General features: G+C 43.2%; 1 protein-coding gene across 9 annotated transcripts in view; it reads left to right on the top strand.

The window, feature by feature from the left end:
* Positions 1 to 16785, top strand: part of GPHN (gephyrin) — a 1582310-nt gene that overhangs the window by 1458666 nt on the left and 106859 nt on the right. For all 9 annotated transcript variants that reach the window (XM_085627214.1, XM_085627212.1, XM_085627211.1 and 6 more), the window contains one exon: positions 14265 to 14357. In XM_085627214.1, the coding sequence (XP_085483340.1) occupies positions 14265 to 14357 (93 nt within the window). The remainder of the gene's footprint in view (positions 1 to 14264; positions 14358 to 16785) is intronic.

Here is a 16785-nt window from a genome sequence, read left to right as displayed (position 1 = left end):
AGAAGGTGAGCATGCACTGCAGCGTGCTTGTACCCTACTAAAACCATCCTGCCTGAGCCTCTCACTTGTTGGCCACACTAATGTAATCCAATCCTCTCGTGACTAGACTACAGTCCTGCTATGGGACAGAAAAGAAGACCTACATACACATTGAGCAGTTCACAGACCTAGGACGAGCCGATTCAACCTATTGAGACAAGAAATGAGAACCGGAGCAAGTTGTTCGTTTGTCCGTAGTTATCCTAACCTGTATTATCCACTTCTGATGAGATGTCAATAAAAAGGTGGCATTTGAGCCTCTTGAAGTAGAATGGTGCACCTTTAACAAATATCTGAAGAAAGTGGGGCGTAATTTCCTCAAACTTCCTGCTGGAATGACTTTGAAACCAGTAGCCCCTTTAGGAACCTCACCGAGCTCCGTTTAAGTCGTTTGCTTGTCCTGAGTATAGAATTTGCTGGTATTGTTAGAAGCCCCCATTTGTAAAACGTTGCTCAGTGTTATAAACATTATAGTAGTAAATACCAGGTACTGCAATATTTTCTGATGCTCCAATAGCAATGAAAAGGGCATTTTGGGAAGGGTATACAGTTATCTTAAGGTACAGATGATGAATGCACTGTGCAAACCTCACAGCGCACTGCCAGGCTAATTTATCAATGATGCTTCAAGACCTTTTGTCCCAGCAGACAAGCTCTCCCTTGCATTCACAGGAGGTCGCTTCTCGCTCTGCTCCGGAGGCCATGCAGTCCCTTCGCCAGTGGCCAGACTCGGTACAGTAGCACCACCTGTGACGTTCCATATATGTGCCCAGAGCCGGGTAATTCTAGTGGCTGATCCCACTTTGCCTTTCTCCCTGTGGTCGAAGGGATCAAGGTTATACATGGGCGAGCCATCCATCAGTGTGATCGCTTTACGTCATGCAGAATCTGCTGCTGCATGTGGTGCTGTGTGCTGATGTTGTGATCCTAGAATAGATGGAAGGATGTTGTTGAAGGGCATCTACTTCTTCAATGACTTTCTCAGTCGCCTAGAGAATGTCCTGTCTTTAAAAATATTGTTCTTTACCATCATGCTTTTAAGGTAAGACTGACACAACGAACAAAAAAACTCTTCTAGCAATATTAATGTTCATTTAGATGTTTTTCTGTAATTTTTTTCATCTTTTATCGGTTTGTAACCACCCTTTAATTTTTGTCAACAGTAAATTAATTCGAAGGGTGCAGTCTGCGGTTGTATAAGAGTATCAAAGGCTGCCATCCACTACATTTGCAACCTTTTGCTTTTTAGTTTGCTGCTTATGGCTTTGAACTAATGGCTGCTTCTTGCATCTGGGGTTCAACGAAAGTCACCAAATAGTGTGACAGATCGAGTTACAAAAAAAAAAAGCGGCTTACAAAAAAAAAAAATGAGTTATAAGTTGTAAAGGATGTGAGCCCTGCACAAATAGTAAATCTGCATCTGTCTTTTTAATGGGTACCAAGCACCCTACTGTAGCACTTGACACTTTCAGGATAGGGAAGCAGAACCGTCCGGGGGCTACTCAGGGGAGGTAGAGTGCTCAACATCACTGGCACGCAGCAACACCACTCAATAAAGTATTGTCAAGTCTGTGCCTTTAAAAAAAAAAAAAAAGGAAAAGTACATTTATTACACACACACTACTAAATACTATGCATTAAATTAAATATATATCTATTAGGTAGATGGAAAAATCTTTGGTGACACCCTTGTATCATATTTCATCCCAGTGGGTCCTGAACCCCATAATCACAATACTCCCACCCCTCCACCTATACCATATGCAACATCACAATGTAAGGGGGTGTCATTATATATAATGCAGGCCTTCTGGCTTTGTCAGGGTGTATGCAGGGAGCGTGGTAGCACTCCCTACCCCTTTTCTCCCTGATCATCGAAATCTGGCAATGACACTGCGCTGGTCCTAGCAGGGCATCTCCTTTCTGGATCCCAGGACAAAAAGTGTGGCATCGGCCACACAGGGGGTGTGGAGGTTCGCAGGGTCAATTTCCCTGCACCAGTCTTCTCTGCCTGCCTCCTGGTGCTCCCGTCCTGCTGGTGGGGACATATTACGCAGACCCTCTGCAACCAGCCAAGAGAACACCCTCCTGTCTGCACTTCCCAGGTCCCATTACCTCCTGACCATCTTGCAGAGCACCATGGGGGCAGTGGAGTCCAGGTCTTTACCCAGATAGGGCATAAAAGGGCCAGCGCCACTGTTCCAGGAAATCCTAGTTCTGGGAGGTGTGGGTCAGCTGCACTCTAAGTTCTTAGTCCATCCTTGCCAGTTATCAGGTGGCTTGTTCTTCTGGCTGGGTATCCTTTCTGCCATTGTCGCCTCCCAGGTCCAGAGTCGTCTTCACCTATATCTCCCTTGTGCAGGGATTTTAAAGTGGGGGTGCAACATTTTGGGGAGCAGGCACCCCAGACCAGTTCTAAGATGCCACATTATCCCTCCACCACTATCCCAACCCTTCTGCACAATATTCTGGGACAATCCATCAGGGTGACTTCTCTGGAAAGAGATCCTCTGAGGGCCTCAGCCCCTCCCTTAGCTGACATCACTACTAGATCCATTTCCACCAAAACTTCAAATACAAGTCCATACTGTGTTGGCTCCTTAGGTCAAGGCTCCCTTCTTTGTTGCAGTGGGTCTGGGCTGTCCCTGGTGCCGTGTGACAAGCTATTATCAGATGCAGAAATTCTTCATCTCCTTCCCAGGAACGGAGTCAGTCACAGATAGTTGCTCCTTTTGTATGGGGAGGACTTTGTTTCCTCTGTTGAGGAGCAGAGTAATTAAGGCCTGGTATCGGATTATGAGTTGAGCCAGAATAATATGACAATTCCTTAAGTCCTATAAGGTGTGAATTTAGTGTGTTGGGAACTGCTAAATCAAACTTGGAGTACATGTTTTGTTCCTCTTTGGCAACTTGCTGGACTGGTTAGGCCTACGTGGAGCGAAACTGCTCTTTAAGGCAGATTTCGTAGAAGGTATTGTGGCAGAATCATTTCCTGCAACTGTAGTGACTGCCACAGATTCATACAGTCACTAAGGGCCAGATGCAATAATCGCTCTATAAAAATGTTTGGTCCCTATCTCCCTTGTGCACCATTAGTAGTCAACGACTCCGCTTGGCCTCCATGTTGACACTGAATATTTGGCTATTATTAATAATTCTATTTTTGAAGACCATGTCCTGCAGCTGTAGAGATGCATCAATAAAGGAAATTGCTTTCCCTCCCTTTAGTGTTGGCTGCGATAGGTAGGAACAAAGACAAATTCAATCTTGCAATGAGGAACTTGACATGTAGGACAACCTGCTCAACGGCAGTTAGTAGCCCTTATTTTATTGGCCTTGGCAGTCACATACAATTTGATTTGCTTGTATTAAGCGCATTATTAAGGAAAGAGTGAGACCTTTTTATAGTGGGATGCATGAGAAACTGTTGGGAGTGAGCAAACGGGAGGGAACGATCTAGAGACTGTTTCAGTGGAACACTCAAGGGTGGGTTACCATCCTGTAAGCAATGACCGTTCCTGCTATGATCAGAATTTTTGTATTCAGACTGAGACCTGTATAGTACCACTCCATTTGGCAGACATTTTACTTTGTGGAAAGGTTTCTGTCTTGCTCGCTCTTTGCCGTTGGGTGATTACCTTTTATTTCATGGTCTCTTGAAGTCTCATCCAGTAAGTGTTAGGCCCAGCAGCATTTTGCCAAGGAGAAAATACCACGTGTGCAAAGAGCAAAGACCAGGCACTATGAAAGACATGCTACTCCACCCTGCCTGGCTGATCATGTTGGCATCCCATTGCCAGCTACATTAATTGTCTAGACGACCACTGAAAATAGACCCTAGACAAAACTCTCTTGGACCCCTGAGAAAGTGTCTGTTCACCAGAGCCTCTGCTTCAACCAGTTCTTTCATACAAAGGCACACATAAATCTATATTCCCCAACTGTTGAGTGTAGTGGGTGGTCGGCCTGCGACTTCGAGGAAGTAAGACCGAAGTACTTTCAGGGGCTACTCGTGTTCCACCGTCAAACTCTGCTTCTATTCCCTTTCTCTCTCACCCACCTTTCTCTCCTAAATACTGGAAGAGACCATTATTGAATCCGCTCTTGACTTTTGCTTTGACCTATTAAAGTCAGTATTATGAAACAGCCTGCACAAGGCGAGGTCTGCATACAGTTGAATGGTCCCATCTAAGTTCAGAATGTCACCCTTGAGAAATCAGTCCAAATCTTGGGGCGTGGGACCCTATGCAACACTTCTATGTGTCTTGAAATGTATCACAGGCGTAATCTGGCTCATTGAATGACTCCACGCCCATTTGGTCCTTTGCAATAGCCAGTTTTGTCCTTGTGTTTCTGCATGAACCAATTTGTATACAGAACATATTGAGCAAATTAACGTGATGTCTTTGAAGTAGGAAAGGTGGAAGTTTGAGAGAGCTAGCAGCAAACAAAAAGCCCCTAATAAATAGCTGATTTCTTGAAGGGACAAGACGCTCAAGGCAGCTTCTGTAGCCTTTCAGGCTTTCTCTTCCATTTACTTAATGAAATACTTTCTAGTGGCTGACTGGGTGCCCATCCAAAGTAGCTTGTGGCAGTGTGCCCGGAATCTGTGTTCATCCGCCCCGGAGTTGGTTTGCTTTTCATGCCCGAGACAATGACACCACCTATAGACTGCTATGATTGGCAGTCGCTCTTCTGTAATTGTCACTGAAGACAAATGTCCAAAGCTTCTGCGGTGCAAACAAGTGCACTTAATGACTCACGCCATTGCCATGACCCATGCGTGCTCTCTGTATTGTGGGGAAAATATCACGCCGACGCAAGTTTTCCAATAAAGAAATGACTATTTGCTTTGTACAATAACCTACATGTACTCAATTATAGCATCGTGTCATCATCCATTGTGTGATCTTTATGGTCATGATATCAAGCAGGGCAAATTACAGTTACATTTAGCGCATCAATGGCATTTAAGTTGCAATAGCCGTATATTTGCAATTTAGCAAATTTGAGGAGACTTCGCTTTCCCAGTGGACCTAGAAATTGAAATTGTATTGTAAGAGCCTGGGACTTGAGTGCTACAGAGTAGTTAAATGGGTATGATCAGCACTTATCTCCCATCTCCAAGATTTGTAGGTATTTAGGTTTTAATGACAAAAGCTTTGACCAAACATGCTCGATCTTGCTTTACATTTGCTGAGGTTGTGTGTAGAAGATTCCCAGGTTGGTTATGAGCCCGTTGTAGAGTTCCTGCTGCACCATCCAGTACTGGAGTCCATTGGAAGGTCAGTCGGTGATGTTCACCATTATAATTATATGTGATGTTCCACATGTCCTGTCACGAGCTGGCCTTGAAGTTCAAGGTGAGCTCATTGGGTTCATATGCTGGCCCGTGAGTCCATTATAAAGTAATGTGCAGCCCGGGAATGCCAGGCAAGGTATTCCTTGGGAGTTAAAGGTAAGGTCACTAGGGTAATGTTCACCTGCGAGAGTCCATTGCACAATAAAGTGCTGCCATGAGCTTCCATAGCAGGAACATGCAGTAAAGGTAGGTCATTGTAGGGTCGCTGCAGAAGCATAAACATTATTGCAATTCGTCTCTACTTACCTGCAGCTCCATTTAGCTCTGGAAGCTCATTGTGGGCAAACTCCTGTAAGCAGTAGCATGCAGGCTTCGTTTGCTACAAGAGCATACAGTCCTGGCATGACCCGTATTCCTAGAGTATTTTCAGTTTTTATGGAAGAGGGTAAAAGGGATCCTCCAGCGCCACTTTAAGCATATTCTTCTTCCAAGCCTTAAATCTTAAACAGCTTTTGGGCCTTTTTTCTGAAACATTTTGGATAATTCTTTGGGACATTCGTTCAAGTAATTTATGCCAATGATTTAATAAATCCTAATCTCTTCTAAGGCAGTACCATGACACATCGCTCACCTCTACAGACTATTTCTTACCCAGTGCAAAGTCTTAGCTTTCTCGTAAGAACCTTTTATGTGTTTTGTTTTTGTTTCTACTGCCACCTCTTTGAACATCTCAGGAAATCATCTCCTGATTTCTGTCCTCTGTCATGCGATGCCAACAGCTTGTCAATTTTACCCCAAGCTTAAGCAATCTATACAGTATTGTATTTTCATTGAATCCCATTGCATTCTGTGGTACTACCAGGGTTTGTTATGTAAACCTCCGATTTTGGTCTTAAGCTAGTGTAGGCTCCCAGGTGCTCTAGAAAATAATCAGAATCTCTGTGGCGCGTCCAGGAGTTGGGTGGATCGGGGACTTAGTTAACCTCGAATCATAAGGTAGTGTCTCTCAAACTACAAAACAGTATTTCAAATACAGTCAATAAAGAAAGAACCGACTCAAACTGAGTTTTAGAGTAGAATTTAGGAAACCCCTGAAGGTTTATTACAAAATTCAAAGGATGCAATACACAAATAGTAAAATATGCATGCAGCAGATGTCATTTAAATGCATAACATTATTGCCTTGAAGACCCTCAATAAAAAAAGCAATGCGTAAAAATAGGCAAAATTGGAAATACACTAAGCCTCAAATGTGCAACAAAATCCGTAAGAAATTGTGCAGCATCCCTAGTAGGGACCAAAAAAAGATCCGGCTCACCCCCACATTCATTGAAAAGCATTAGAACTGCAAACTCATTATGGTGCGAGCAAAGCATTACATTTTCAACAAATCCCAAATTACAGATTTTTAAATGGTCACATAACCTCATCACCTTAGCACAAACCCACTACATGAATATGAATTCAGCCTCTCTGACCTAATATCATCCTGAGGTAACGAAACGAACGCGATAAAAAAAAAAAAACAACAGTAAATCATTGTGAGTGACTGCAATGCGGTTTGCAATCTTGGGGTCCTTGAGAAACTGTGAACAGTAGGCCCTCTAGCAGATTTTCTTTGAAAACAGTGTCATTCAGAAATAAACAAATCCACATCTTGCTTAACTATGTGCAGCAAGATTCTAAATAGAGCATAAACGTTGAGAATGTAACATCCATTTTTGACAAGCTGGAGTCGAGGCCTAATTGAGATGTAATTAGCATAAGCCAAGAAAACACTTTTAACAGGTTGTAGCAAATGCATTTAATTTGGATCATCTCCATGTCAGTCTAGACATGTGAATTCAAGTGTAGATTCATTGCGCTGCACGCTATTACTAATGCACAATTTGAAACAAATGCCCAAAGCTTTCATCAGCAGTCCCTGTTCCTATAAAACTACAACTGCGGCTTGAAATTTAGGATGGGGAAGGATGTGGCCTAACGGCTAGAGCGGTCGACCTCGAAGCTGGGGAACCGTGTTAAGTCTCGGCAGGGATGCTCAATATCCTGTGATTCCGGGCAAATCACTTAATCTGCCTGTGCATAACAAAATGAACGTGTTCGTCTGTAACGCAACTGGTGCTCATGTAAAGCTCTCTGATACCTTCGGGTCGAGTTTGCGCTATATAAAACTTCAGAAAAAAAATGTATGCACTAAGGTGAAGGACACATATTTCTGATGGTCTCAAAGAGTGCTTAAATATGACAAACCCACATTGTCCGCTACTGTGTAAATGCGCTGTGAATATTTATTCCTTAGTTAATATTTCATTTAAATTGGATTCGGAAGCAGTTGTAATGCAGACGCGAGTACATCTTTTCGATCAATTTGTTTATTCCCATGTCTGGGTCAAGCGTCCAGCTCACTGCAGATCGAAACACACCTACCATGACTGAACATGAAAAGGGACTGTCTTTATGTAGCATGGAGGAGAAAAGTCTACACCTTTCAGAGTTCCTAAAAATATTAGGTTTCATAACCCCTAGACACACAACATACTTTTGTGTCCAGATGCCAGGTTTGTTGACCTATTCACACAAAATAAGTTAGAACCTGTGTTCTAAAAGTTTGCATTTGTGGTGATCCATAAAACAAGAGGTGATAATGTGCCTTTGTAAACTTACGATTATATAAAGCATAAGCTTGAACATCTTCCCTTGTGCATGAACCTGCACCCTGAAAAGCCAGCCACAAGTCTGAAAGCCAGGGGTAAGCGCGTCTGCGCACACCCCGCAACAGTTGAATGCATGAATGTGCATGACTTGCACATGGGCTGACTCTTACAAGGACTAACACGCATTACTGAAGAACGTGCATGGCCACAGCAGTATGTACATACGCACTTCCGTTAGTGTAAATAGGCTTCTTGGCGATCAAACTTTCATTCTCTTGAGGCACTATTTCCACATTACCGGCAAAAACCACAAATGACAAAGACTTGCTGGATGAGATGGGTTCATCTTCTGATGTCACAAGAAACCTCATCTACTTTGCAGCGACAAAGAAGCCATGGATCAAGTCTGTTTGCTTGGCTGGTTTGTTCCTTGAGGTGAAAAAATGCAAAGATGTACCAGCCTAAAGTCTTGAGCTTTCCTTTAGTGCTCTTCCATGTCCTGTGCCTTGTTGCTCAAAAGGCTGCGTTGAAAACCCAACAGAGGCAAAAGTCAGCACTAACATTTGTTACTACTAGTGAGCTTCAGTGTTGGATTTTTAGCAGTAGAGTCTTTACTTCCATCAACAAATTGAGCCCTGCCCTTGTGTCAGTGCTCGGTTTTAGGTGTGCGGACATAATGACCTATTCTAAGTGTTCTCTGTAAGCTGAAATGAAACAAAAAGGATCTACAAAAATGTTTGTCCAAAAACATTAACATATATAATTATAGTCTGAGGGCTACTTATGGTGCCGAGCTGGGAACAGATACTGTTTATTGGACACGGTTGTATGTACGCAACCCAAACAATGAATGCATCTTAACCACACATTCCTTTACCACGTGATTTTATGGTTAAGAAATGAATGGTAAAGGGGTATATGTTAAGGTCACGACCCCCATCCCTCGCCCTAAGCTACCTCCCCCCTCTGTCCGGAGCTCAAAATACCCCTACCCCCTCCCAACCCCCCACACTCTCCCTAACCCTTAAACACTACCTTGACCCCCTTCCACCCCTATTGCGCTGACCCTGCAACTACCACAACTCCTTACACTGCTCTTAGGCAAACCCCTATTTTAAAAAACGACCTGACCCCGCCCTCCCCTAAGCCCTAAAAACTACCCCGACTGCCCATTCCCCTTCCCCTGAGGCCTAAAACCCAGGCCCAGCCCAGCCCTAAAAACTACCCCCCAGCCCTAAAAACTACCCTGATTACCCATTCCCCTCCCCTTGCCCTGAGGTCTAATACCCTAACCCCTAATAAAAAAACTACCTCGCCCACCCAGCCCTAAAAACTACCCCGACCCCCCCCCCCCCCAAGCCCTGAAAACTAGCCCTGAACCACCAAGCCCTGAAAACTACCTCCAACCCCCAGCCCTAGAAACTACCCACGACTACTCCCAGCCCTGAAAACTAGCACTGAACTCCCCTAGCCCTGAAAACTAGCCCCTAACACCCCCAGCCCTGAAAACTAGGCCCTAACCTAGCCACGAACCCCCCGCCCTGAAAACTACCACCAACCCCCCCCCCCAAGCACTGAAAACTACCCCAGACCCAGCCCTAAAGACTACCCCCGGCCCTAAAAACTACCCAGACCCAGCCCACAGAACAGCCCCGACTCACCTGCAACCTTCAAAACAGCCCCCAACCCACATACCTGCCCACAAAACTACCCTGGCCCACCCCCAGCCCACAAAACTGCCCCCCACTCACCCCCAGCCCACAACACTACCCGGACCCAACCCACCCCCCAAAACAACCCCCACACCTCAGCCCACAAAACAACCCACCACCAGCCAACAAAACAAACTGTGACCCACCCCCAGTCCATAAAACTACCCTGACCCTTCCCCCCCCCACCCCCCAGCCTACTAAACTACCATAAAACAGCCCCCAATCCAGCCTAGAACTACATCCAGTCCCACTTACTGGATTTCTATCATGTTCGCCCGGGGTTTTGATTGCCACCGCAAATGATGTTGGTGACGGAAGGCTTCTGTTATGTGCCTATTTGCTACAATGTACTCCATACACTGTTGATATGTTTCCCTCTTAGCCCTGGCTAAGTGTGCGTGGATATCTGCTTCATAAAAATCTAAAAAGCGAAGCAGATATGCCCTGCTTAATGTATCAAAAGCCTTTTCTAGGTCAGGGGATAGTTCTATTGCATCATTGAAATTATTTGGGGTTTCCTCTAGATCAGGGTTTACCTCGATCATTTAAAAATCCACAATTGTTTTGGGGGGGGAATCTTTTCATTTAAGGTAAGGGAAACAGAGGGAAAAGGGAGAAAAAGGAAAAGTAACAATGCTCCATAATCACATCTAAGTATCAGTTTACATAGATTAGTTTTGGTTCTTTTTAATTTCCACAACATAGCATTGTCTAAGCGGGTTGTCTCATGTCGTCCCTCCTGCGCCACTAATCGGTTGAGTCTATCCAGGATGGTGGGGGGGGGGGGGGAGCATCAATTCCATTAGCCCCAAACCTTGACCCATTTCCCTTGGCGGCCTCTGTTTACATGTACTGTGTTTTCCGCTACCATATTTGTGTCCATGTCTTTTTTTTTTTTTCCCCCATTCCTTGAGGCTCTGGGCCTCAATCGCACCCCATCCCGTGCTATATTTCGTTTGGTAACAATCAGCCCCTAGGTCATCCGTATTTTCCTCATTCTCGTAATATTTCATTCGTCCCATACGTTCAAGAGACACCATTTTTGTGTTGGGGTAATAGTTTCACCTCAGACCCCATTCATCTTCGCTACCACTGCCTACCAATAGGGTTGTATCATTGGACATTCCCAAATAATGTGAAAAAATGTGCCTTTTTGATTACATGCGTGGCAACAGATCTCAGTTGTTGCCCCACACATTTTTATTAGTGTAGTGCGAGCATAATGGACCCAGTGTAGTACCTTGAGTTGTAACAGTCTAAACCCAGCCTTGATAGCAACTTCTTTGGGTGTGGCGAATGCCTCTACCCATTCTTCGTCATCTAGGTCCCCTGCGTTAAGTACTCATTTTTCTCCTAGTTGCGAGAGTGTGTCAGGCAAATTATTTGAGTTTTTTTTATATGCGAGTGAAGTCGCTTTACAAGTCATATGGCCGTCAAGAAGTCGATCCTTCTGGGGGGAGCAGACTGGCAGGTCATCTCCAGCCGGTATAGCTGACTGTAGTGCATGTCTAATCTGTAGGTAGCGAAATAATTCAGGGTCTAATAATTTATATCCCGGCGGAGGTCAGTGAAGGGGAGCACTGCCCCTTGGATCCACAGATCCCCAATTTTAGACAGACCTATTGGGTCCCATTTATCAAAACCCAGGTGTCGTCCCAGCATTTCCATGGGCTGCTGCATCCCTTAGAGGGGTGGATTGTGTCAGTTTGTGTTCCCATCCCAAAGCTTTGTAGGCTACGTGCCAGTTTGATTGTTGTATTTGTGGGGTTCTGTTGTGTTTTTGGCAGTGGTGTGTATAGAGCCCTTAGATATCATCCGGGGCACATCATCAGGCGATCCATCCAGATTGAAGGTTCGTCGTCCGGCAGGTATACCCATTTTTTAATAGTGGTTAATTGTGTGGCCCAGTAGTATCTTTGTATGTCAGGAAGAGCAATACTCCACAGCATGCCATCCACGTGTTAATTTTGGAGCGCAATCTGTGCCGATCTCCCATCCCACAAAAGCGTTTGTGGCACGGAGTTAATTGTTCTAAAGTAATTTGCAGGTACTGGGTATGGTGTGTTATGGAGGGCATAGAGGAAATGAGGTAGTGAGATCATTTTAATGAGGGCCACCCTCCCAAGGAGAGACAGCGGGAGACAGTGTTGAACATCTGTCTTCAGCCTTTCTAGGGGCGGTAGTAGATTTTTATTATAAAATTGGGTGGGGTCCGTGGTGGCGAGAATTCCCAAGTATGTATGCTACCATCTGATGTTGTTCGGAGCGCGTAATCCTTAGGCACCGCAGGCGGGTTGCCTGGCAGAGTGTATATTGGCGATTTCACCCGATTGATCGTGTATCCGGATACTCGGCTGAAATTCTCAATTATGGTTAATAACTCTGGCCAGGGAGCGTTTGGGGTCTGCTAGGTACACGAGAATGTCATCTGCATAAAGCGATATTCTGTCTTCCCATTAAGCCGACCAGTGAAGGCCCCTCAATATATGGTCCATACGGATCCATGCAGCTAACGGCTCCAGGTCCAGCGCAAACAGGAGAGTGGTACAGCAGGCATCCCTGCCGGGTGCTGCGTCATAATGGAAAGACTGGAGGTTTCTCCATGTACCGCCACTTGTGCTAGTAGCTCAGAGTAGACAAGTTGCACCCATCCGAGGAACTGTTGCCCCAGTCCTAGTTTCGCTAATACTTCGAATAGGAATGGCCATTCAGTGGTGGCAAACGCCATGCAGGTGTCTAAGGAGAGGATGACAGCGTCTTCCTGTATGACCTCTGCCCTTTTAAGTACTCCATGTAATCTCCTAAGGTTAAGCGCAGTGCGTCTCCATGGCATGAATCCCGACTGGTTGGAGTGGACGAGTTCCACAATCACTTTTATCAGCTGGGAGGCTAACACCTTTTCCAGTATCTTGGTTTCTACGTCGAGGAGCGATATTGGTCTGTACGAGGCACATTCTCCTGGGGGGGTCCCAGTTGTATGGATAGAGGTAATTGTAGTTATTCGTTGGTCTCTTAGAAGGACTCCCTGGTCTCTACTTTCCTCTAAAATCCCCAACCAGTTTTGTGGAGTTAAGCTTATAGAGTTATACTGGCAGGTCATTTGGTCCTAACGCTTTGCGTGTTTTCAAGTCTTGGATTGCCTGTATTATCTCCTCTTGAGTCAGGTTCCCTTCAAGGTGGATCCTGTCTTCAATTGTAAGAACCGGGAGTGGGATATCTCTTCAAAATTCACGACATTCTGTCGAGGTAGCGCATCTAGCTGAGGAATAGTCACGTGTAGTATGTGGCGAACTCTTCTGCTATTCCTGTGTTTGCCCTAATAATCCACAATTTAAACATGCACTCACATCACTGCCATCGCTGGAAATGCAGCACAAACACAGCCCGCGACCAGCCCTCCATACTACTTTTGCACTCTACATTAGATATAAGCCCTTCTTCCATACACCACGAGTAGGATGAATACTCTGCCAACTGGGGTCTGAGATGTGTGCACACTTGTTAATCTCAAGATGGTGAGCTTTTGAAAAGTTTTATTAATATATTGTCATAGTTAACAACGTATACAAAGTAATGTGTAGTATGCAGTATTGTGAACATTAGCATTTATTAAATGTAAATACTAGTTATGAAAATCAGTAAAGAAATGTAAACAAAAGTCTTGTTCTATAGCAGATTGGTACATCTTTGGTCCAAGACATGAAGGCCATTGTTACACCTTTGTTATTTACTTGACATACGTTTACTTTCAATCAATATAATCACTGATCATTTCTATAGTCACTGGTTACTTTGTAAAAATGGCATGGCTGGGGCTCATACGGACCAACATTGGACACCTCTCTTTTGTAGAACTAGTTTTTCAGGAACTGCACAGACTCAAGGTCTCTAAACGCATTGAGTTTAAAACACTGTTATATGTTTACGACAAAAGAAAGATTAAAGCCTGGATACATTCAGGAGCTCGTAGTTCCTTATCAGCCTCTTTGATCCTTGAGATCCTCGAGTCAAGCTTTGTTTTCTGTGCCAAGGCTCTGTCTAACCCGCATGAAGGGACGCTCTTTTGCCTACCTTGGTCCAAAATTGTGGAATTCTCTGCTTGACAATCTTAGAAACTTGTCTTTCGCAAAAATTTGAAGACTTAGCTATTTTAAATTTCTGTCCTATGACACCCTATTTGCGTCTCTCCTGCGCCGTAAAACCCCTCTGGGTAGCTGTGCGCATTACAAATAATAATAATTTATGATAAATAAAATATCAACATGTCACTGTTTGCATTTCAGTGTCTGCGTTCACACCAGCCTCAGTCTTTGATATAGCGGTTAAGCATGGAAGCCTGTTCCATCTGCTGAAGTTGATCATTTTAAATTTTCTCTGTTCTTTGTGAAGTTTGTTGTCGAGTTCATGCGTACATCTGGCTGCTGCTGTAATCTAATGAATAGACCACAGTGTGGGACCATTTTTTATGCACTGCACACCATCCTTTGGGTAAAGCACTGTCATCATGTGTGTTAGCGTTGGCCCTTCTGACAAGGCATTGCTCTTCTCTTCCAGACGGCATGGGCCGAGTCCTTGCTCAAGAGGTCTATGCAAAAGACAATCTCCCGCCATTCCCTGCGTCTGTAAAAGATGGCTATGCTGTTCGAGGTAAGTGATGCCTATTTTAACAATCAAACGTGCAAGTCTTGGCATAAAGTTGACTTCTGTGGAACCTGTACTACAGGGGTTTGATTGACTTCTAATGTTGGTTTACTGTTTATTTTAATTTGTAAAATTGTGTCCAATATCTGCATTAAAGCATATTATTGTGATCATGTAAACCGAAGTTTTGAAATGTTCATTTGGGTAGTGTACCTTATTCTGCAGCTTCAATATGATTTTTATTTTATTTTTATTGGGGATAATTGTATATTGTGGATCGGGTTCAGAAAGCTTGCAAAGCCTTTGCTTGTGTTTGTCAAATATAGATGGAACAATGATCGTGTTTGACTATATCTGAAAAGTAGTTCCAATATATAATATTTCGCATCCCAAGTGAGTCTTCCTCTCTCTCAGTTTAGGATTTCCATCCTTGGCCAGGTGAAGGCAAAAAAAAATAATTCAATGTTAGAATTTTCTTTTTACATACGAGTAATGTAAATCGCCCCTGATTTGCTCAAACTAGTACTCCATTTGTCTAGGGTCAAATTCCATGCAGCCACATGGTTCAGTATTTATAAATATTATTTTAGTGGAGCAAGTTTTACTTGGCAAGAATCTTGGCTTTTAACAGTACACCTGAATGTTTATCCCTAAATGTCTCCCTTCCCATTAACCAGATCGTTTCTCCTCTAGTGTCTTTCCCAAACCTCATTACGCTTAAGCTTGTGCAATACGTGGTCCAGGAGTTGGAGAAACCAACTACATGATCCCACATTGGGAAGGCTCTTGGTTCTACTCACTGTCTGTTTTGGTCTTTGGTGTGAACTTTAACGGTGATAGGTTGATTCAACAGCTTTATCTCAATTGTCTTTCCCCTCTTTAACCCTCACATTAACACTGCACAAATCCAATCCACTTGTTTAACAGTTGTAATCCAGGTCATTTGTGGGTAGCCAGGAGAAGATGATTTAGAATTTAATGACATATTTACTGTACTTACACATAAAACACCCTATGATGTTCCTGATTTTGTAGTGAAGCACATTGCATTTGGGTTTGATCATCAATGCATTTTGGGTGCAGGGGCACCCGAAACTTAGGACACCCCAAATATTTACCTCAACAGAATGCCCACAATTGGATAAATCGGATATGGTGTTAAACCACATTTTCATGAGGCAATGTGTCCCCCTGTTAAGGCACTTCCCAACACTTCAAAATATCAGAGATACTTTCAATTAAGTAAAAGGGCCCAGCACCTATAACGGAGTTCTAGATCAGCTTAATAGTTGAAAGGTTTTGTTTCAGGAATTCAAAAATAAGCGATACAAAGTCAATGCTATGAAGGCTTTCGTATTTTGTTTATTTAGGTATATAATCAATAAAAATCATTACACAAAAGTACATTCCTTAATTTACATCATAAAGGTGCTATAGACTTTAAAAAAAAAAAAAAAAAGTGAACATTGTTTAGTGCAATTCCTTTACTCACATAATTACCATTTTCCGTTATTCTTAATATTAACCCCTTATTTTAAAGTGCAGGAACTTTAAGCACATTGACCATTGCCTAATATTGCCCTAAAACGATAACATCTTACAACTCCCTTTTAAAATATAATCAAAAAACTAAATGGAGTCATCCATTAAAATGTGAGATGTTATGTTGCAATGCATTTCTGTTCAGATGACGGATTGTCAATTTTATTGTCCCAGGAAGTTTTAGTTCTTATCTTGCACATTCCATAGAACCTGAGTTAAAGTGCTGATGCTTTGTGCAAAATTTATTGTTTTACTTCGATGCTTTTCATTAGTTTCTTGTAGTACAAGTGACATATTGATTGTTCTGTTGCATTTGTATTTAATATTACAAATGTTATGCACTGACATGTGGCATGAAGGCTTTCAATAAATAGGGCATACAGAGAAATACAAAGTCAAAAGCTCTCAAGTGGGTAGGTAAATCAAGAGAGCATCGTTCAGCATCTAAATCATATGCATTACTTGCACGTATGAAATTAACAACTGCAGAATCACTGTGGTGTGATGGAAAAAGTTACTACTTCAGCAAATCAGAGCACAACTGTTAATAAATGTTATTTGCCCTTAGCACCTAAGCACTGTCCCATTACATCGATCATAATTCTACCCCTTCTATGCTAATGTAATCCGGAGATGGTAAAACAAACTAGGTACATGAACAAATTACAATATGGCAGTAGTGGTAGTTACAATTGCATTCAAATAAATGTGGGTACATTAATGATATGTATAACACTCTAAAGAATTTTGAGGTTGGTGCCATATTGCTGTCTGACTCCCTGCTGCCAATTCAAAGGACCAAAATCCTGTGTGTATATCAGACATCAGAAGACACCACACCACAGCACTCATAATGGTCCATATTGATTTAATAGGTTCATACATTCACGAT

The sequence above is a fragment of the Triturus cristatus genome, chromosome 9, assembly GCF_964204655.1.
Source record: "Triturus cristatus chromosome 9, aTriCri1.1, whole genome shotgun sequence".
NCBI classification, from domain to species: Eukaryota; Metazoa; Chordata; class Amphibia; order Caudata; family Salamandridae; genus Triturus; species Triturus cristatus.
This window is presented reverse-complemented; position numbering and strand designations above follow the sequence as displayed.